This window comes from Pygocentrus nattereri, chromosome 1, assembly GCF_015220715.1.
Source record: "Pygocentrus nattereri isolate fPygNat1 chromosome 1, fPygNat1.pri, whole genome shotgun sequence".
In the NCBI taxonomy this organism is placed as follows: Eukaryota; Metazoa; Chordata; class Actinopteri; order Characiformes; family Serrasalmidae; genus Pygocentrus; species Pygocentrus nattereri.
In genome coordinates this window covers 52,549,845-52,573,091 of record NC_051211.1, presented here as the reverse complement: position 1 = coordinate 52,573,091, position 23,247 = coordinate 52,549,845, and the positions used below count along the sequence as shown (strand labels likewise).

Genomic DNA, 23,247 nt, shown 5'->3' with positions numbered 1-23,247 from the left:
CCCTCATGGCCACATGATGAGCAGATAGATCCCATTGTTTTCAAGTAAATGTGTCCCAAAGTCTGAAAATCTGTGAGGAACAATAACAATTGTCACTACTGAGGTACGCATTTTCTGCAGTTCAGTACTTTTTGTGTTTTAATGAAAAATATGAGGATTTTATGCGTGTACAGCTGTTTAGAGCTGCGTTTGCTAGTCATATACTGGCCAGCGTTTTGACTGAGTTTATCAGCTAAAATAAAATTCAAATTTATTTGATAATTTGCATGCATTCATTTTTGCTCAACTGCTTGATGTGCATTTGTGTGTTGAACCTCAGTGTGCGGCTGAGCGTGACATGGTCGGTTAGCGCACCATATATCAACAATCTGATTGGAGACCACTCAGCTCATTTGCATAAAATTCGTCCAGAAGGTGAGCGAGCAGGGCAGGAAGGTTTGATGAGTCAGCTGTATGTGTATATTCTCAGCTCTCGCCATGTTATTGTTATTAAAAGCCAAATAGTTCTGCATGATGCTTCATTCGCATCACGTCTATGCTGCTTAAAATTTCAACTACCCCAACTTCGAACACCTTCCCGTGTCCTTGAGCTGCTTCAAGAGGTTGATGAAAGTTTAGCTGAACTAATTGAGCTGTTTTTCTTTAACAAAGACATGATAATAAAATGAATGTGTGTAAAATGTTTGAGATTTTTCATTGTTTTATTTGAGGTTTGAATGTCACAATCTCAGAGTGAGATTTGTTTGTTTACTTTGTTCATTTGCTAATTATGAGTTGGTTTGTGCTAAAAAGACCCTCAGTTCTCTGGTCCCCCATCATTCTTTGGTATTAAAACCAGCATTGAATATCAATACTTTTCAAAATAATGGGCCAACCATTCTTAAGAAGAAATTTCGGTAACACTTTCTTTGAATGTCTCGTTTGTAAGCATCTGTAAACGCATTCATAAACATGTTATAATTCATTCTTAAGGCATCATAAACATGGCTATAAATAATTATAAAAATGCATTGCACGTTATAGACATGCTAATTATGCATTATGAATTGGTAACACAATACATTATAAATAGTGTTCATAACACATTATAAGAGCTCATAAGCTGTATTTGTCCGCTCTAAGTAAAGTGAAGTGTACTGGACTAAAGCCTCCTCCAGGGTTAAGAGTGAAGGATTTACTGAAACACTAAAACACAATAAAGCTCATTACAGGCTTCAAATGTCAGAGTTTAGACTAGAGCCACATCAGAGTTTCACCCAATGAGGGAAAGTCAATGTTCACCACTGTTAATGTGCACCACCGTTAGCCTGGCACTGACTTAACACTGCATATCCAATAGAACGCCAGCAGTGAGGGAACAAATTATAATGACAGCCTTCGACTACCTCGCCTCTCCAGGCCTTCACACCACAGTGACTCAGTGTGATGTCAGAGGGGGTTCAGGGGAGGGGCTAATGGGTACTTAGTTTGCTGTAATGTAACGCAACATTTGAAGTGAGAGTGCTGGTTAATAATTCTAGGCTGGACAATGCTCTCCAAGCTGGGACTGCCTTCTTTGGCACTGACAGTATAACATGTTATTAACATTACTTATAATGCAGTATATTAACAATTCACAATGTATAATTAACATGGCTAGAAAGTGTCATTAATCTTTATAAATATTTATAACCATGTTTATGATGACTTATGAATAAATGATAACATGTTATGAATGTGTTCAGTAGAGTAGAGCCGCTAGTCCTCCGCATTAAGAGGAGCCAGCTGAGGTGGTTTGGGCATCTGATCCCTTGACACTTCCCGGTGGGGGTGTTCCAGGCACGGCCTACCGGGCTAAGACCCCGGGGTCGTCCTAGGACCTTCTGGAGGGATTATATCTCCAAGTTGGCCTGGGAGCGGCTTGGGGTCCCCGGGAAAGAGCTGGAGGAAGTTGAGGGGGACAGGGTCATTTGGGATTCTCTGCTCTCCCAACTGCTACCACAACCCTATCTGGACTAGCGGTCAACGATGATGATGATGATGAATGTGTTCATAGATGCTTACAAACATGACATTCATAGAAAGTGTTACCGAAATTTTTACTTTAACCCACTTACACAGTTTTTACAAAGATTCTGATGTTCACCAGTGTTTTCTTATCTGGGGTTTGTTCTCAGGTAAGAACAGAATCTACACCCTCAAGAGCACAAAGGTGTGAACAGTTCTGTGCTTTAAGAACACATCATGAATCTGACAGACTTTTTCTTAGGAGCTTTCTCAAGAACATGTTTAAGAACAAACTTAGGAAGATATCGGTGAATGAGGCCCAGTGTACCAAAGTTTCAGTTTCATAACAACACAAACTGTTATTAAATATTTGTTGCAGCCCTAATGAACACCTGTTCTCCATCTAGTCCAGAGCTGCCCATCCGTCCTGGTAAGCCTCGGAAGCCCTGAAGCGAAACAGGTCCAAGCTGTGAATGTCTGGTGTCTGATTGATTTTTACACTAAAGTATAAAATTTGTACAGAATGGTTCAGGGCTGCAGGTTAGAGCTCTACCTTTTCTCCTTTAATGCCTTTATCCCCTGGCAATCCGTGCTCTCCTTTCTCACCCTGTACGCCAAAGCAGAGCCACACAAAAAAAATAACAGATTTATGAAATCCAGCTTCAGGTTACAATCCTACCTCAGCTTACAATCGGCTTCATAACCGGGAATTTATAGCAACAAGCCAGTTTAACCCTTGTGTGGTGTTCAGGTCGGTGGGACTCATTTTCAACGTTTACCAAAAGAAAAATGATGTGATTTATTATTATTTCAGCCTCAGATTCTTCGTCTTTGATCATTTTCTGTGAAGAACGTATAAAATAACCCATTTTCAGTGTCTTCACTCTGTTCACCCCCCACACATTTATATCACACATGTGGTGTTTGGCTGAACCCACGGGGAGTAAAAGTGTGGAGGTGCTGTGTCCTTCACTCTGTTCTCCTCCTACATGGTGTCATGGTTGGCTCCTCCCACTACTCCATGTGCTTTTTCTGTTTACTTTTTGATTGTCCACGTGCATTTGTTTTTCCGTCTAGTCTGACCCCTTGCTTCGTGACTCTGCCCCTGATTGTTTCCACCTGTCCCTCATCATCCCTGCTGTATTCAAGCCCTGTGTTTGCCCCTTGTCTTTGCTGGTCTTTGTTGTTTGGGATGTTGTTTGTTGTTTGATGTATGTTGTTTCTCTTCTGGCCCTGTTGTTTGAGTACCTGTTTGTTTATATTATGTCTGTCCCTCCTGCTCTACATATTGGCCATTTGAACCTGGACTGTCTCGATCATGACCCTGGATTTGCCCTTAATAAAAGTTGCTTATCTCTGCACATGCGCCCGTCTCCTCGTTCCATGTTACACATGGCCTGCTGTGTGTGTGTGTGTGTGTGTGTGTGTGTGTGTGTGTGTGTGTGTGTGAGGGTGGATAATATGGACAGGCTGCTGACTGGCTACAGCTGCTAAAGGAGAACCCTACTCTGGACACTTGTGATATTTTAAACATCTGATATTTTATATAAATTATTGTGGCTGTATTGATTTAAAAATAATGCGGTGAGTCACCAGACCACTGCGTAACAAACATTTCAACACCACACAAGAGTTAAGTGGCATTTTTCTTTGTTTCAACACCATCAAAGAGTCTGTGAGAAAACTACTCTAGTCCTGAAAAGGATCTGCAGTACTGTATTACTGATCGCAGCTGTAATTCGTCTTCATTCTTACCTGGTCACCCTTTTGGCCCTGCAGACCCATATCTCCCTTGTCACCTTTATCACCATCCAGTCCATCTGCTCCTTTACGACCCTATTAAGGAGACATTGCTGTTTTATATGTCTTTAAGGAGCACCCTTCCAAATTAGTTCAAACTGCAGCCCCAAAAACTATTTAAAAAACAATGAAGTATTCAGAGCTTAGATATTCACAAGAGCTGTGTTATAATCTATTTAACTCCAAGGCATTAACTGAGAGAGTAATGAGCTAAATATATGCAAAATCATCATTTATAGAGTTCTTTCTATTGGGAGGTGTCTATCCCAAACAAAACCCAAAGTCAGAACTTCAGCGTAGAACATTAAGAATTGTCACTACCAAACCTTTATGTGTTTTAATGAAAAATATGGTGATTTTATATGTGACAGCTGTTCAAAGCTGTGTTTGCTGGTCATATACTGACTGTGTTTTTGAGTTCTGCTCAAAATGAGCTAAAATTTTCACTACCGAAACAGACACTACTGAAAGAGTCACTACTGAAACAGACACTACTGAAACAGGCACTACTGAAACAGGCACTACTGAAACAGTCACTATCGAAATAGTCACTACTGAAACAGTCACTACCAAGACACTACCAAAACAGACACTACTGAAACAGTCACTATCGAAACAGTCACTACTGAAACAGACACTACTGAAATAGTCACTACCGAAACAGACACTACTGAAACAGACACTACTGAAATAGTCACTACCGAAACAGACACTACTGAATCAGTCACTACTGAAACAGACACTACTGAAACAGTCACTACTGAAACAGCCACTACAGAAACAGACACTACTGAAACAGACACTACCAAAATACACACTACTGAATCAGTCACTATCGAAATAGTCACTACCAAAACAGTCACTACTGAAACAGGCACTACTGAAACCATCACTATCAAAATAGTCACTACTGAAACAGTCACTACCAAGACACTACCAAAACAGGCACTACTGAAACCATCACTATTAAAATAGTCACTACTGAAACAGCCACTACAGAAACAGACACTACTGAAACAGCCACTACAGAAACAGACACTACCAAAACACACACTACTGAATCAGTCACTATCGAAATAGTCACTACCAAAACAGTCACTACTGAAACAGGCACTACTGAAACCATCACTATCAAAATAGTCACTACTGAAACAGTCACTACCAAGACACTACCAAAACAGACACTACTGAAACAGTCACTATCGAATCAGTCACTACTGAAACAGACACTACTGAAATAGTCACTACCGAAACAGACACTACTGAATCAGTCACTACCGAAACAGCCACTACAGAAACAGACACTACTGAATCAGTCACTACCGAAACAGCCACTACAGAAACAGACACTACTGAAACAGACACTACTGAAACAGACACTACTGAAATAGTCACTACCGAAACAAACACTACTGAAACAGTCACTACTGAAACAGCCACTACAGAAACAGACACTACTGAAACAGACACTACTGAAACAGACACTACCAAAACACACACTACTGAATCAGTCACTATCGAAATAGTCACTACCAAAACAGTCACTACTGAAACAGGCACTACTGAAACCATCACTATCAAAATAGTCACTACTGAAACAGTCACTATCAAAACAGACACTACTGAAACTGTCACTATTGAAACAGTCACTACTGACACAGTCACTACTGAAATAGCCACTACTGAAACAGACACTACTGAAACAGGCACTACTGAAACAGGCACTACTGAAACAGTCACTATCGAAATAGTCACTACTGACACAGTCACTACCAAGACACTACCAAAACAGACACTACTGAAACAGTCACTATCGAAACAGTCACTACTGAAACAGACACTACTGAAATAGTCACTACCGAAACAGACACTACTGAAACAGACACTACTGAAATAGTCACTACCGAAACAGACACTACTGAATCAGTCACTACCGAAACAGCCACTACTGAAACAGTCACTACTGAAACAGCCACTACAGAAACAGACACTACTGAAACAGACACTACCAAAACACACACTACTGAATCAGTCACTATCGAAATAGTCACTACCAAAACAGTCACTACTGAAACAGGCACTACTGAAACCATCACTATCAAAATAGTCACTACTGAAACAGTCACTACCAAGACACTACCAAAACAGGCACTACTGAAACCATCACTATCAAAATAGTCACTACTGAAACAGCCACTACAGAAACAGACACTACTGAAACAGCCACTACAGAAACAGACACTACCAAAACACACACTACTGAATCAGTCACTATCGAAATAGTCACTACCAAAACAGTCACTACTGAAACAGGCACTACTGAAACCATCACTATCAAAATAGTCACTACTGAAACAGTCACTACCAAGACACTACCAAAACAGACACTACTGAAACAGTCACTATCGAATCAGTCACTACTGAAACAGACACTACTGAAATAGTCACTACCGAAACAGACACTACTGAATCAGTCACTACCGAAACAGCCACTACAGAAACAGACACTACTGAATCAGTCACTACCGAAACAGCCACTACAGAAACAGACACTACTGAAACAGACACTACTGAAACAGACACTACTGAAATAGTCACTACCGAAACAGCCACTACAGAAACAGACACTACTGAAACAGACACTACTGAAACAGACACTACCAAAACACACACTACTGAATCAGTCACTATCGAAATAGTCACTACCAAAACAGTCACTACTGAAACAGGCACTACTGAAACCATCACTATCAAAATAGTCACTACTGAAACAGTCACTATCAAAACAGACACTACTGAAACTGTCACTATTGAAACAGTCACTACTGACACAGTCACTACTGAAATAGCCACTACTGAAACAGACACTACCGAAACAGTCACTACTGACACAGTCACTACTGAAATAGCCACTACTGAAACAGACACTACCGAAACAGTCACTACTGAAACAGACACTACTGAAACTATAGGGTCCCTGAAAGCAAAAGGATTTCAGACTAAAGTCAAAGTCAGTTAAAAAAGTCCAAACTGAGTTTTGAACTCTGACTTTAAATCAAGTCGTTAGAATGATCCAAACATATTTTGATTGAAATGTTAAGACAATCAAATTTCATAATAGGGAACTCTTGAAATGTACCACTTCTCCGTTGATGCCTGGCTCTCCTGCCTCGCCCTGTGGAAAAACCACAAAAAGTGCAAACTGAAAAATGACTGACTTTCATATGGAAAAGTCTGGGCACCCTGGTCAAATTCCATGTTTCGTTGAAGCAGGTAAAACTAAGTTAACACATCCTCTACAGAGAACACACTTCTGAACATGTTAATGCACAATTACTGTTTATATGCTCAATTTAATATACTGGAAAAAATGCAACCTAAAGTGTGGCCTGTCCAAAAGCTATGGTGCATTTTATACTTCATGTTTTATTCTTTTCCAATATGTTAAACAGAAATTGTGCACTAAACTTTGCAAAAAATGCCAAAATATGTTCTGTATAGAGGGTGTGTGAACTTATTTGCCCTTAGAAACTTTTGTATATGACATTAGCCATCCACTTTCTACTTGAAGTTGTCAATCATTTGGTGCTGTACTTTGTTAATTGTTTATTTATCAAAAATAACACTGTACCATAAACTACACTGCAAAAAAATCTGCTATCTGAAGAAGTGAAAAAATCTTACATGTAGTTAATTCATCTAATATTTCTCACTATGAGAACATCGTCATATTTTAAGAATATTATAAGATTATTCCACCTGTTTCTAAACATTGTTGCTTGTTTTAAGTAATTTTATCAAGTGTGTCTTATTCCATTGGCAGATAATTTTACTAGATTAGAGACACAATAAGGATAGTTCTGCTTATTTCAAGAAACAGTGTGAAATAATCTGCCAGTGGAAAAAGACACTTTTATAAGATATGGTTACTTTAAAACAAGCAAAAATGTCTAGAAATGACTTAAATGATCTTACAATGGTCTTTACAACAATCCCATGATGAGGAATGTCACATATATTGACTACATTTAAGATCTTTTCACTGGATAAAATATCATTAGTTGCCCTGCAAGAAATTTATGGCTAATTTCTCAGAAAAACTACTAAGCAGTTCCAAATCTGACCTTTTGACCTACGGGGCCTCGAGCCCCGAAGGGCCCCATTTTTCCTTTGGTCCCGGCCTCTCCCTTCACACCCTGCCATTACAGTCAGATAAGAAAGCATCAGCATCATATATACCATTTGAAGAATTCACATCAGTGCATTGAATATGATCTGCATAAGTCACCAGCGTAACTTTATGACATCACTGACTCAGATGAGTCAGAGGCAGTCACAGTCGTTTCATTAATGCTTTTTATCACTGGGAATTTAATTAGTACCATTAATCACAGGAAATATTTATTTAATGCACAAAATGGCCCACTGAGAGTTTAGCCTCATACTCAGCGAAGCCTTTACTCACACAGGCACGCGATTATAAACAAGATAAAAATAACAACAGCATGATCACAAAAGGCACAGAAAACAACATTAAACAGCCATCAGTGAAATGGCCATCCAACAGTGCCCTGAAATGACTTCGCTGACCAACGACTGCATATGGAAGCCCCTGAAATGAAATGACGCAGTTTTACTGAACCCGACAGTCAATGATGCAAATAAGCGAAAAGAGACGAGGAAACAAAAAGCTGATGGATTCAAGATGAACTGAAATGAAAATATCAGGAATGTCCATTGTGTGGTAAAGCGTTTTACACACCTTTATAAGCTAAGAATAGCTCAGCCCGTTTGCAAAGAAGCCCCTGTACTAGAGGTCTGAGTGGGCCTGTTTTTTCAGTCCTGCACCCACCCACTCCCACAGTGTTTGATCCCGCTCTCTCCCGCAGAAATATCGGAATCATATGCCCCGCTCCCGCCTGCGCAGTTCCATCAAGGTGTATATCAACACAGTATATCCACAAATACATAATTCTCTGCTGAAATACCACGGCAGTCATGGTCACTGGGCTCACTGTGAGTAACTTCACCAAACGCCATTTAATCCCAGTAAACACAAAGAAGGAATTAAACCACAGAATGGATATTTTTGGTGTTTTGCTGGGCAGCTGTGGCCATCAGACTAAACGCTCCAGCACCTCTGTAAGATGAGAATTTGCATGCTGTTCATGTGATTAGTCGCTTTTCAAAATGACTTCATTCACTTTAATTGCCTATCATCTTAATCAATTATCATTTTATATTGTTTATATATATGGTTCTGCTCTATTTAGACTTTTATTTGCAAGATTTCTCTTCATGCATGCTTCGTCTTGCTCCGCTCGCAACACTACAAATTAGTCCTTGTTATTGTGGCGGGTCCCGCCAGAATCCTTGGGAGTGCAGCCGTCTACCTTGTAGTTAATGAATAATAAGCCTTAGTTTGTAATAAGCCGGAGATTTGAAGGGTTAACTCACCTTCACTCCTGGAGGGCCATCCTCGCCCTTCTCGCCTTTATCTCCATCAAATCCTGGAGGTCCTCGTTCCCCCTGACAAAAACACCAAATGGCAGTAAGATCTATTGAGTGGGTCTTTGGTGTCTGTTGGATCCATTTTAACAGAAGAAACTAAGTCAAAATATCATGACAGGCAGGAATTCTCACCGCTTCCCCTTTTAACCCTTTATATCCACGCGGCCCAGGCGTGGACAGAGGACTCCCCTGAGCAGAAACAAAGAGAAGAAGCATAGTGACTCCAACATGACTGGCAGGTGGTCATTTTTATATGATTATCAGGCTCTTACTCTTTCTCCTCTGTTGCCAGGTAGACCTCGATCACCCTGTGGAAAGAAACATATGCGACTATTTAAAGCTGCAGTATGTAAGATCTTTGTGTTATAACGGAAAGAAATCAGAAAACTAAAACCAGGCTAAAATTTGGTGAGCACACACTGCTGTTAGTCACCGTTTAAAGCCTGAAATAATCATTTAAAAGTCAGAGGCGTCGAGTTGAGTTTTCAGACCATGTTATATGTCTTTACGTATTAGCGTCATGAGCACAGCCTCAAAAAGAAGGTCTGGCTCGATGTTCAGGCCTCAAATGCAAGATCAACATTATCCTGATGAAGATATGATGACAATAGAAGATAATTCAGTCTCATCCCTCGAAGACACGCCCTTCACCGATCATTACATTCATCCTCTCAGGGAAGGGGTCCGAAGCACAAAACCCTAATGGGTTAATTGCTTTGTAACATAAATTATCATTCATGGCATTTGGCTGACGCTCTTATCCAGAGCGACTTATAATTTGATCATTTTACACAGGTAGGCCAAGGTGATGTTAGGAGTCTTGCCCAAGGATCTTATTGGTATAGTGTAGGGAGCTTACCCTGGTGGGGGATTGAACCCCAGTCTACAGCGTAGAAGGCAAAGGTGTTAACCACTACACTAACCAACCACCATAGTACATCACTACCACAATCAAAATAATCAGATTACCAAGTTTGATTTACTGAAAGGCGCAAACACTGATAACATGATGACTGAGGAAGCTTCCCCCGGTGTGCTGAACGGCAGGTTTCATTTAAAAGGTGTGGATTTATTAGCCTTAGTATTGTTCATATTACTCTTTTAAGATGTATTATGTTTAGCATTGAAAGCTTAATGGTTATATTGTACAATTCTAAGAGCTAAGAGTCAGCACATAAGGCTGTGTGCTGACTAATGGTGGAATACACAAGGACGTCAGATAACAGGAAATACCTCGAAGCTGATAGTAGTAGACCCTGGGATTAGCACACCACACATGTGGTTCATCTGGTCAGATAAGCAGAGCCATTGTCTGGAAAACGGGGGGAGTTGGTAAACACAGGGAATACCTTAAGCTGACCTTGCAGACGCACTCACGTCTCGAGCGCATCCTTAAACTTTTATGATGTGGATTGGTGAGATGGCCTAACACACACATTTGGAGGCTTGATGGAATCTACTGATATCTGGGGTAAGGAAGGAGCGGTCATGCGACTATAAAAAGGGAGTCAGATGAGAAGGGGTCAGAGCTTACTTGGGAGATACATGATGCATGTTCTCTGTTTGTAACCTCTCCAGAATTCTGCAATAAAACCGTTTGTTTCACTTCAGTCTGATCTACTCGTCTCATTTATTTTGCATCAACGAACACGCAGGACTGGTTTCGTCCACAAAGGCTTCCAAATTTATAAGTTTAGATAAAACTAGGGTTCCATCTGGAACTGGAGGACTAAAGGTCACCACTATAGAAACAGATAGTGATCGCTGCAGCAAAACAGTTAAATAGTTGGACATTTCAAAGACAGTCCTGTAGAGCTGAGAGTTCAGCAAGCCTCTCGTGGTCAAGAAGAGGAGACACTCGTCCAGGATGTCCCCCTGTGCTGGAATTCAACTCTGAACTGAAAAAGCGGGTCCAACACACCAAAGACACACTGAAGGCCATGCTGGCACAGTAGGAGCACAATTTTGCTGTGCATTTTCACTGTCATACGATTCATGGACTCTTTTATTACCCCCCCCCCCCCCCCCCCAAAAAAAAATACAAGTAAATACTATTTGAACATCACGATTGATTATGATTAATCACAACTTATTATTGTGATTCAAATATTTGATACTACAAGTTCTTTCACACTGCAATTACACATTTCCACCAAAGAGGTCTCCAAATCCCCAAAACTTACATAGTGTAGCTTTAGGCCTGAAACACACTACACGCAAGGAAGCAAACGCAGAGGCTTCAAGCCACACAGATGGGGTTTCACGCGTAGTTGCGTTCAAAAAAGTGTCGCGGCGCATTTCATAATGCGACGCAAGTGCAAACTGCATTCTGAGCGTCACTGCAAGGGGACAGCCAAGCCTGACCAAGCAGTCTTGTACCACCAGCATGCTTTCTCAGCTGCCGTAGCAGATGACCACTTAAGTCTCATGTGAAGATGGCTTAAAAATATGACTAACTACGGCATTTCCAATCCAAGAGAAGAGGTAAAGCAGCTCACTCTCCTCTACTGTCCATGTTTAGCCGTTGAGGCTGCTGGAATAACAGTAGATTCCTCTCTGATCTGTACTCTATCGCCCCCTTCAGTACTGAGTGTTTTAACCTCCACAGCAACGTAAGAACATACGGTGAGTTTGTACAGAAGGACCAAGCGTTTGCAACGCGTTGACGGAGTGTTCTCATTTGCGTCCTTGCGCTGAGTGTGTCTCTGGCCTTAAGCTTTTGAGAAACAGCTCAGTCATATCTCTAATTATAAAGCCTGATAGTGTGAATGTAAGCAATTAAACTCACTATGTATGTTTGCATCTCGAACTCTTTCCTCTCCTTCAAACACAGGAGATCTAGAAGGACTAGATGTGCTAGATTAGAGCTGGAGCTAGCTCTAGATCTTCAGTAGCATGATTGGAGATTTCCCAAGATAGTCTCTGTCATTGCTATGCATTATACGACATAGGAAAGTTGGAAGCAAAAGATGATGTATCTGTCCAAAAGTATCCAGACACTTCTAATTAGTCATTTCAGCTAGCCATTGCTGACACAAGTGTTCAGTTGTCTGACCAAGAGAAAGAGATGCTCTGGAGCAGCTGCACAAGTTTAAGGTCAAAGTATTCAATGTCCAGCATGGGCTACAGGGGTAAAAGCCCCCCAGCAATGGGCTGTGGAGCAGTGCAACTGCATTCTCTGCCTTTGGGATGAGTTGGAGTGAACCAGAACATCAGTACCTGACCTCAGCAATGCTCAATCAAATCCTCACAGCAGTGTTCAACATCTAGTGTAAAGCATTCCCAGAAGAGTAGAAGCTGTTACTGCAGCAAATTCTCTAAGAAAAGTCCCATACTGTTTTTTTTTTGTTTTTTTAATTTGATTTTTTTCCTTAGGTTATGAAGTTTACAGACCAAAAACGTTTATTTTTAAATGATATTAGTAAACAAGCTCTGTTCTGATTGGCTGCTCTCTATTGAGCCTCATTCAAAAAGCAGCTCAGATTGAAACACCTCTCATAACCTCAGTGTGAGTAGGCGGGGCCAAATTTTAGATATACAGCGAAGGTCAGACTCTGAATGAGTCCAGTGACACTGCTGCAGTGATACTGAGGCACAGAGCCAGGAGAGCGATGTCCACAGCAGAACGGCGGCAGGTCTGAGAACAGCATGCCTGAGGCACCTTGTCACCTCAGTCTACAGAGAAGACATGATCCTTTTAAACTAATTCCTTCTATAACCCCGTCACAGCAGCCGACAGTCACTCAAACTCTGCTGATGGAGTAAAGCGTGACAGCAGACGCATTAAAATGTAAACGTCTTGATACGGCGAGACGCCGCAGAAGTTCAATTAAAGCTGAAGGCTTTGCTGAAAGGCCACCTCACCTTTTCTCCTTTCGTCCCATGAAGGCCTTTAGGACCCTGTGCCAAAGAGAGAAGTCATTATATAAACCTATTAATTAGTTTGGAGCTATAAGGAATTCATTACATATAGTTTACTTATACAGTTTGCTTGTTCCATACAGACATTCATGCATAAATGTCTTACAGGAGTCTTAAATGATTTTATGAAAAATGTTACTGAAGGGACCGTCTATTCTGACAGTAAATGCTTGTTTGTTAAGAAAGATACAAATATTAAAATAAATAACACTGGTGTGTCCATTTAATCATTTGCAAACTTCTTCTCAAGCCCAGTATTGCTTGTAGTTATCATCAAATACCTGGAGCCAAATCGATATTTTTCTAACCAGCTCACATAATTACTACTCTTGAAAACAAGAAATTCTTGTTACTTTTGTTTTATTTTATGTTTTTTGCACGGTGTGTTACATACTGTATGTTATATACACACACATACAAATGTATGCACACTGATCAGGCATAACGTTCTGACCACCTCCTTGTTTCTACGCTCATTGTCCATTTTATCAGCTCCACTTACTGTATAGCTGCACTCTGTAGTTCTACAGTTACAGACTGTAGTCCATCTGTTTCTCTGATACTCTGTTACCCTGTTCTTCAGTGGTCAGGACCCCCATGGACCCTCACAGAGCAGGTACTATTTGGGTGGTGGATCATTCTCAGCACCGCAGTAACACTGACGTGGTGGTGGTGTGTTAGTGTGTGTTGTGCTGGTACAAGTGGATCAGAAACAGCAGTGGCTATATACACTATATTGCCAAAAGTTTACGCTCACCCATCCAAATCATTGAATTCAGGTGTTCCAGTCACTTCCATGGCCACAGGTGTATAAAGCCGAGCCCCTAGGCCTGCAGACTGCTTCTACAGACATTAGTGAAAGAATGGGTCGCTCTCAGGAGCTCAGTGAGTTCCAGCGTGGTGCCGTGATCGGACGCCACCTGTGCAGCAAGTCCAGTCGTGAAATTTCCTCACTACTAAATGTTCCACGGTCAACTGTCAGTGGGATTATAACAAAGTGGAAGTGATTGGGAACGACAGCAACTCAGCCACGAAGTGGTCGGCCACGTAAAATGACAGAGCAGGGTCAGCGGATGCTGAGGGGCATAGTGCACAGAGGTCACTGACTTTCTGCAGAGTCAATCACTACAGACCTCCAAACTTCACGTGGCCTTCAGATCAGCTCAAGAACAGCGTAGAGAACTTCATGGAATGGGTTTCCATGGCCGAGCAGCTGCATCCAAGCCTTACATCACCAAGCGCAATGCAAAGCACCAAATGCAGTGGTGTAAAGCGCCGCCACTGGACTCTAGAGCAGTGGAGACGTGTTCTCTGGAGTGACCAATCACGCTTCTCCATCAGGAAGTCCGATGGACGAGTCTGGGTTTGGAGGTTGCCAGGAGACGGTACTTGTCTGACTGCATTGTGCCGAGTATAAAGTTTGGTGGAGGGGGGATCATGGTGTGGGGTTGTTTTTCAGGAGTTGGGCTCGGACCCTTAGTTCCATTTTTTTCTGTCTGCACGTTGGCACTTTGTACTTTTTATTCCTTGTTGCACAGTGTTGCTCCTGGAGGAACGTAATTTCACTCCACTGTGTACTTGTATATAGATGGAATGACAATAAAAGCCTCGACTTGACTTGACAGTGAAATGAACTTCTAACGCTTCAGCACCAAGAGATTTTGGACAATTTCATGCTCCCAACTCTGTGGGAACAGTTTGGGGACGGCCCCTTCCTGTTCCAACATGACTGCACACCAGTGCACAAAGCAGGTCCATAAAGACGTGGATGAGCCAGTTTGGTGTGGAAGAACTTGACTGCCCTGCAGTCCTGACCTTAGAGCGGAGACTGTGAGCCAGGCCTTCTCGTCCAACATCAGTGTCTGACCTCACAAATGCGCTTCTGGAAGAACAGCCAAAAATTCCCAAAAACAACCCAAAGGTGTTGTATCGGTTTGAGGTGAGGACTCTGTGCAGGCCAGTCAAGTTCTTCCACACCAAACTGGTTCACACCAAACACACTCCTAACCCTTGTGGAAAGCCTTCCCAGAAGAGCTGAAGCTGTTATAGCTGCAAAGGGTGGGCCGACATCATATTAAACCCTATGGATTAAGAATGGGATGTCACTCAAGTTCATACGAGCGTGAAACCAGACGAGCGAATACTTTTGGCAATATAGTGTATATGTATATGTACATGTATATGTGTGTGTGTGTCTCTCTATACATGGAGTCATATACAAAAGTTTGGGTACTCTGGTCAAATTACGCTAGTAATTCAGTTCAGTTTCTAAATTTTATTCTACATGAATTTTATGTTTTATTTTTTGCAATTTGTTAAATGCAGTAATTAAATTTCTATGTAGTGGATTAACTTATTTTCATGTAGAAAATTTACAAAACATTGCCTGACCAGTGGTGTTTTTTTGCATATAGCTTTGTGTTGTGTACAAGTACAAACTACTAATGTAAATTTATTACACTAAATGAACAGAATCTCATCATTCAAATTCACCAAATCAGTTCAAATTAAAAGTAATTTTTTCTGCTTTTAAGTGCATTGTAGCTTCATTTGTCCAAATGTCACTTACCATCAGTCCTGGTGGCCCTCTCGTACCCACAGTGCCCTTGGCACCCTGCAATTATATGAAATTCAAAGAAAAAAGGATAATCTTAACAATATTATGGTTAGAAAGCATTTAGTGAAATTGAGGTGTAGCTGCTAAACCACACAGAATCCTAAAACTACTTTTTGTTACTACGTTCTAGCACAGCATTACAGTATTATCCACATGAATATGCATTGCTGCACTACCCTGCGGCCTGGAAGCCCAGCTACGCCTCTATCTCCAGGCTCTCCTGGGATGCTGTCACCCTGGAGATAACAGATGGCAGGTTTTTTTTCAAGACATGACCTTTCATTTTCAATGCAACAACACCTGACCGCATCACTAGAGATTTCTGAGACAAAACACTTACCTTATCACCCTTCACTCCCGGTAAACCTGGTGGTCCCTGTATAAAAAATAAAATAAAATAAAAATAGATTTATACCATACTCTCAAAGAGTCAGAGACCACCTACTTGTTGGTGTAATAACAGCCCTAAAGTACCTGTTATTTCATTTTCAACACAGAATATAAGAAAATTATACAGAAGCTTCAATAATTGAATATAATATGAAATATTTCAGCATAGGTTGGATTACAGCTTCCATTCTCTTTGAGAGATTTATTATCAGTTCCTCAATGAATGTCCAAAGTTCAGTCTTAGAAGCTGGTTGATGATTTTCTGAAGTAATCAAACCTTACATTAATGTGGAGTTCGTCCCCCTTTGCAGCTCTAACAGCTTCCACGCTTCTGGGAAGCTTTCTACAAGATTTTGGAGAGTGTCTGTGGGAATTTGTTTAGAAGAGCATTTGTGAGGTCAGGCACTGATGTTGGACGAGAGGGCCTGGCTCACAATCTCTGTTCTAGTTCATCCCAAAGGTGTTGGCTGGGGTTGAGGTCAGGGCTCTGTGAGGGCCAGTCAAGTTCTACCACAACAAACTCACCCAGCCAGGCCTTTACGGACATTGCTTTGTGCGCTGGGTCTCAGTCGTGCAGGAACAGAAAAGGTTCTTCCTCAAACTGTTCACACAAAGTTGGAAGCATAGAACTGTCCAAAATGTCTTGGTGCTGAAGCATTAAGATTTCCCTTCACTGGAACTAAGGGTTCTAGACCAACCCCTGAAAAACAACCATATAGCATCATCCTTCCTCTGCCAAACTTTACAGTTTATGCAGTCAGACAGGTAATGATCTCCTGGCATTCCCCAAACCCAGACTCGTCCATCAGACTGACAGATATAGAAGTGTGATTTGTCACTCCACAGAACACGTTTCCACTGCTCCAGGCGCAGCTTTCTTTCAGTAGCACCCACAAATGTAAGGCTATGTGTTTAATTTTACCCACCTGTTAGCAATGGGTTTGGCTGAAACACCTGAACTCAATAATTAGAAGGGGAGTCCTAATACTTTTGTCCCACACACCCACACACACATTTTCTGAAGCCGATTATATTTCTGGTTCATGGGGGCTAAATAAATAATAACCCTCATTCAATTAATTATTTTCTCATGCTGCAATAAACGTTTGACTCCACCTCTTTTCCTGGAGGTCCATCGGCTCCTGGAGGGCCAGGTGACCCATTTTTCCCTCGTTTTCCTCTGTCGCCCTATACAGAAACAAACAAATAAATGTCAATACAGAATGCCCAAATCAACCAAGGCTGATATAAGCATCTGTTTAACTATGAAAAGGAATGGTGCTCACCTCTCTACCTGGTTCTCCAGGCTCTCCCGGCTGACCTTTTTGACCTGCCATGCTTGGGATTCCTGGGTTGCCACGGATACCCTGAATGCCCTGCGCTCCAGGTGGTCCTGGTTCTCCAGGCTCACCCTAAAGTAACAGCATAGTAGAAGGAGATATAAAATCAATTCTATCAGTATCTCCTGAATTAGCTTCTATCAATCACTGAGGAGAAGGTTTACCTTTTGTCCAGGTGGACCAGCTTGACCAACAGGTCCACGGTGCCCAATACCAGGCTCCCCCTGAACAACACACACCAATTCCTCAATCAAACATCAACAAAAGTAGCCTCAAAAGGTGCTAGATTTCTGTTACACACATGTGAGATAATAGGCTCTTTTGCAGGGTAACGCTGCTTCTGCTACAGCAATAACAATAGCTACGGTGATGAGCATGTACAGCTTATTCAAGAGCTCGAGTTTGAAGCAAATCAGCCTTATCTCAGTTTCAGTGGCTCGTTAGATGATGTTGAGCAAAGGAAAACGAGTTTGTGCAATTAACAGAGGAATTAAACTGTCACTGCTGACTAACGTGAACATGCAGTTTGCACTTAAAGTTGCTACTACAGCCGTTTTCAGAGGAACGGTTTTCAGTTTCTCCCTCAACAGCTGTCAGGATCTGAGAGAGCGAGTGCTCGGCGGGGAGCAGATGACTGTGTGAACATGACTGTGTAGCCAATCACACTTCTAAAATCATCTTCAAGTTTGCTGATGAGACTACCATCCTAGGTCTCATCACTGATGGAGATGAAGCAGCCTACAGAGACGAGGTCAGCGCTCTGTCAGAGTGGAGTCTCAACCTCAGCAAAACAAAGGAGATGATAGTGGACTACAGGAAGCGGCAGAGGGGTGACCGAAGTGGAGAGTCAGCCGTGTGAAGTTTCTCAGCGTATACCTCACTGATGACCTTACCTGGACCCACCACACCAACGCTATTGTGAGATCTGCCCGTCAGGACCTCACCAACTTCTACAGATGCACCATAGAGAGCATCTTCACCGGCAGCATCACTGTCTGGGACAGCAGCTGCACCGCCTGTGACCGCAAGGCCCTTAGAGGAGTGGTGAGGACGGCAGAAGCCAGAATGGGCAACAAACTACCAGCCTTACAGGACGTCTACCAGTCCCGCTGCCTCAGGAAGATCAAACAGATCCAGCCAGACAGCGTCACACGGCCTGTTTACCATCCTGCCATCAGGCAGGAGATTCCACAGCATCCAGGCTGGAACAACCCGGCTAATGAACAGCTTCTACCCACAGGCTGTCAGGCTTCTGAACAAGCTGTGAAGCTGTGGGTCCGTCCCCAGTTACCACTTCACTCAGCCACTCTGTCAGTGTTGTTATTATATCATATCATCTCTGCTATGGACAGTAACACCTTAACACTAAGCCACTTTAAAGAACAATAACACTGAGTCACTTAAGCCACTTTAAAATGTATATTTCTCCATATTTTGTGTAAATTTAATATATTTCAATTAGTTTTTTATATTTTTACTTATTTACTCTCTGTAGAGTGATTATCTGAGCCTCACCACAAGCATTTCAATGCATAAACGTCCTGAAGTGCAAATGACAAATAAGCCTGAAACTTGAGATGTTCGTTCATTGTTTGTGTACAATGTCTACAGAGGCGCTACAGACCCTGACAACACGACGCGCCCCCTGCTGGCATGTATGTGTGTTTACCTTTTAGTTTAGTTACTAGTTTATTGTTAGCAAGCTGCTTCAACATCTCCAGCTAACACGGCTGATCTAACATTTTGGTAGGAGTAATTTTCACCTCTGTAGGCGTCAGCAGATGTTACTGTGCTCTGATAGCTGTGAAGGAATATTTCCACAACTCATTCATGTCCTTCATTTAGTTTGGACTCCCGCATTGTTGCGTGGATTTTCCAACTGTTCTGGACTCATCTTCAAATTTCAATCTTGGCAACTATAACAAATATAAAGTGACACACCTTTCTGAGGTGAGCTGAATGACACGAACGCCTGCATTTCTGAGGTCAGTAACTGTCCATAAGGCGATGGCAGAACTTGCTCTACTCAGTGTTTACACACTTCTGTTTCTTGTGAAAAGGGTGGCCAGTTCCCAACCTAAAGTGTCTGCCAGGTCATTGGCTTTCACTTTGTTGTGTTTAAGATTAGAGCTGTTTGCGGTCAGTGAAACAACTGTCCAACCTGTCTCCAATACCCCCCCACCTGTCACATTCAGGAACAAAATAAGGGAATAATGGTTTCACTATTGGCGATCTGTGGAACTAATGTCCAGCCTCTTTACAACCCCGCCCCCCCCCCACCCCCCACCCCCCTCCCCGCTCACACATTCACAGTGCCACCAAGCTGAAACTCCCTGCCACCCCTGGTAACATTTTGTAGATCTGCCACTGGTCATCCAGTCCAAAATGAAATTACCTTTTGTCCCTTCTCTCCAATCTCCCCCTGTATGAACACAGAAAGCAGCATTATTACAGTGATGGACGTTATTATGAGTTGTTTTCTCCTCTAAAAGTTGTTTGAAAGTGTTATTTCTCAACAGCAATGGAAAACCTACAGGGCTAGAGACATATCAATATTCATATTCAATTCTTTCAGTCATGATAAAACAGAAATAGAACTCTGACGACATCAAAGCAAGCGGAGTGAGGTTGCTGTTCCACTCAACTTGCTTGATTGACAGTAATAATTTCCCAACCTTGGGAATGTGGGTGGATGATGTCAATAGGTGTGGGTGGGATTGAAGCCAAAATTACATAACGGATTACAATTGAGAATCCAGCTATGAATTTGAGTGGAGTAGTTGTGTAAAAGGAATCACCTTAGGCCCTGGTAGACCATTCTCACCGGGAGGACCCTTTAAAAGAAAACAGGTTTTAATAAGCTGACATGCGAAAAGACATTCCACACAAACATTTTCAACAGATTTGACCAAAAAAAAAAGATTTACAGTCCCGGAAAACACAGGATAAAATATAAAAAATATTGGTATGTTTTTAAATTTGAATGTTATGTTAAACACCTAGCAAAGTTTAAATGGAAAAAAAAACTAGAAACTAGAAACTATTCTAACGAGCACTCTCAGTCCGACTCCCCCATCCTGAAGCAGAACTAAACACCTGCGTGAAGCTAGGAGAGAAATCAGTGAAATGGGTTCTAAAACACTAATTAATGTCACTTGAATGACTTACACGCTTCAAATGTCCGCGTTTCAGTCAAAGTCGTGTCAAACCCAAGCTGAATCCCATCTAGTGTGCTATGAAAGCTTAGAACTTCTAGCGTCTACAGCCAGAGTGCATCATTTATTGAGATGGATGTGGCTGAGTCCCAAATATTTCTTAGCTATATTACTCACTGTTGGGCTGCAGGATCCAGTATAAATTCCTACATAGTGCACTATGTAGGGAGCAGGGATTCAGCCGTTTGAGATTCAGCCCCAGCATGAGAAGAGGGGCACCGCTGGATTGGTGCTAAATACACCTCAGTGATAATTTGGTGACCAAAAAATGCTTATAAAGCAAAGGTTTTTGCATTAAACAGTGCTGTGTTATCATATGTTCATTGTTATATGACAACAAGTTCAAAAGTTCATGAAATGACAACAGCGTACAGCGATGGGCGACCAGACGTTCTTCTCCTCATTCAGGGGTCCATGGTTGCGTGGCAACAATACCATACGCTGAAGGAAGTACATTTCTTGGCTGAATACTTGTTTATGTTGATTATTATGAATAATAACTTAAATTACTTTCTGAAAAAGTCTGTATTTTATCTTATTTTGTGTTGGCTGCCGTTTTATAAAAGCAATAAGCCACTGGAGGCTGTGCATTACAGTGATTTTATCACAGGGAAGGGAGTTTTAGGCACTTCGCTTAACATTGTGCCTAGAATACCCTTTTCCCATGATGAAATTGCAGTAACACACAGCCTCTTGTGGCTTATTGCTTTATCAAACCATTATGGTGACTTTACATCTCAACGATTAATTATGTGGAAATTTTGAAAAATCGGTGGCATTCCCCTTTAAATGGCCAGTTAACTGTATTTTAGAACCTCAGTCATTTGACAGGGCTGGGATGATATTAACCACATCCTACCTTTAGAAACTCATACTGAGAGATGTGGGTCCTCATGTCCTCCTCTCTGTCTACCTCTCCTATCCTCCTTCTCTCCATCATCTCCCACTCTATCCGCTCTCTCTCCTCTCGCTCCATCTCTTTTTCCCTCTCTCGTTGTCTCGCCGCAACCTCTTGCCTCTCCACCTCCTCCTCTCTCTCCCATTCCAGCTCCATCCTCTCTCTCTCCATCTCCTCTCTGTCTCTATCTCTCTCCTCCTCCCAGACCCTCTCGTTGTCCTCGTACTCGCTGCTCCTCTCTTCATCTCCGTCCCCTGAGCCGTACTCCCGTGCAGGCTCAGACCCTGTCCCTCGTTCCTCTTCCTCTGGTGTGTCCCACTCCGGCTCCTCTCTTTCTCTTTCTCTCAGCCGCTCCTCTTCTCTTTCAACTCCTTTCTCCAAATCTGTTTCTGTCTCCCTCTCTTCCTCCCTCTCCCTCTCTCGGCCCCTGTATATCTCAGGCTCGGGTTCAGGGTCCTTGTTTTCTTGCTTGTTTTTCTACAACAGTGAAAGAAGTAAAAGTAATGAGGGACTACTTCACAATAAGACTACCCCAAGGCCGGCTTCACATGGTGAAACTTTCACGCAACTTTAGCTGCTTGAAACCTACATGAAACTAAGTTGCTCTTAAGTTGCATATATAAAGAGCCCTGCAACTCATTTGAAATCCAGCTGCAACAGTTGCACACATCTCAACTTTGTGAAACAGCCAATGAAAAGGCCAATAACCCATCATGCAAACATCAGATATTCACATTAATCAGATTTTTAAGGTGTAATTGACCCTTGTGTGGTGTTGATGTGTTTGCTACTCGGTGGTCTGGTGGACCCACCACGTTATTGTTTTTATTAGTCAATACGGCCACAACAAGTTTAAAGTTTAAAATATCACAAGTGTCTAGCATAGGGGTCTCCTGTAGCAGCTGTAGCCAGTCAGCAGCCTATCCACCCTCACACACACACACACACTAACAGCAGGCCATGTAGGAGGAGAACAGAGTGAAGGACACAGCACCTCCACACTTTTACTCCCCGTGGGTTCAGCCCAACACCACATGTGTAATATAAATGTGTGGGGGGTGAACAGAGGGAAGACCCTGAAAATGGGTTATTTTATATGTTCTTCACAGAAAACCTCAACACCACACAAGGGTTAAATACCATGAACCCTTTATATAGACAGTCTTACTGTAAAGTGGGTCAGACATTTGTGCCAGAAATCCTTATATATGTATTCATTTATTAGGTCAAAGCGATCAGAGCCGCCCTTACATTTAACTTCTTCTTCTTCTTCGCACCAGACCGAGACTGCACAGAGAAACATCCAGCAGGAAAGGGGTTAAACACACGCCATTCCATGTTTCGTTTCACATCAACCGCTACAGCTCATCGCAGAGGATCAGTAAAAGTGTAAGACAGAGAATCGAAAGATTTCCTTCACCTTTCGCCCTTGCTCGTAACGGTTTTGTCCTCCCGGAGCTCCAGGCATGTAGGCCTACAGACGACAACGCCGGGGTTTGTAATTCCGCTCTTTCTTTATAGCAATTTAAAGGGAAAACAGAGAACTCCAAATGACAGGAGGTGGTATAT

The 23,247-nt window shown here is 42.1% G+C and overlaps 1 protein-coding gene across 1 annotated transcript; it reads right to left on the bottom strand.

Annotated features, from left to right (window-relative positions):
• Positions 1-40: 40 nt before the first annotated feature.
• On the bottom strand, positions 41-23,146 carry LOC119263295 (collagen alpha-1(V) chain-like). The gene is made up of 22 exons (XM_037538188.1): positions 23,099-23,146; positions 22,930-22,965; positions 21,886-22,155; positions 21,640-21,810; positions 20,364-20,399; positions 19,961-19,987; positions 17,730-17,789; positions 17,512-17,637; positions 17,342-17,413; positions 16,176-16,211; positions 16,012-16,071; positions 15,788-15,832; positions 13,162-13,197; positions 9,570-9,605; positions 9,430-9,486; positions 9,244-9,315; positions 7,911-7,982; positions 6,926-6,961; positions 3,742-3,822; positions 2,540-2,593; positions 2,379-2,432; positions 41-70 (listed from the first exon to the last, which is right to left on the bottom strand). Exons 1-22 carry the CDS (start codon positions 23,144-23,146, stop codon positions 41-43), a joined length of 1,515 nt encoding a protein of 504 aa, XP_037394085.1.
• Positions 23,147-23,247: the final 101 nt, after the last annotated feature.

Bases quoted from the DNA above. Each gene is read 5' to 3' on its own strand.
- LOC119263295 (XM_037538188.1), bottom strand. From the start codon at position 23,146: ATGCCTGGAGCTCCGGGAGGACAAAACCGTTACGAGCAAGGGCGAAAG. The intron at 17,414-17,511 runs GTGAGCACCATT...GTTTCTGTATAG, and splicing joins CTGGAGAACCAGGTAGAGAG to GGCGACAGAGGAAAACGAGG. The intron at 2,433-2,539 runs GTAGAGCTCTAA...GTTTCGCTTCAG, and splicing joins AAGGCATTAAAGGAGAAAAG to GGCTTCCGAGGCTTACCAGG.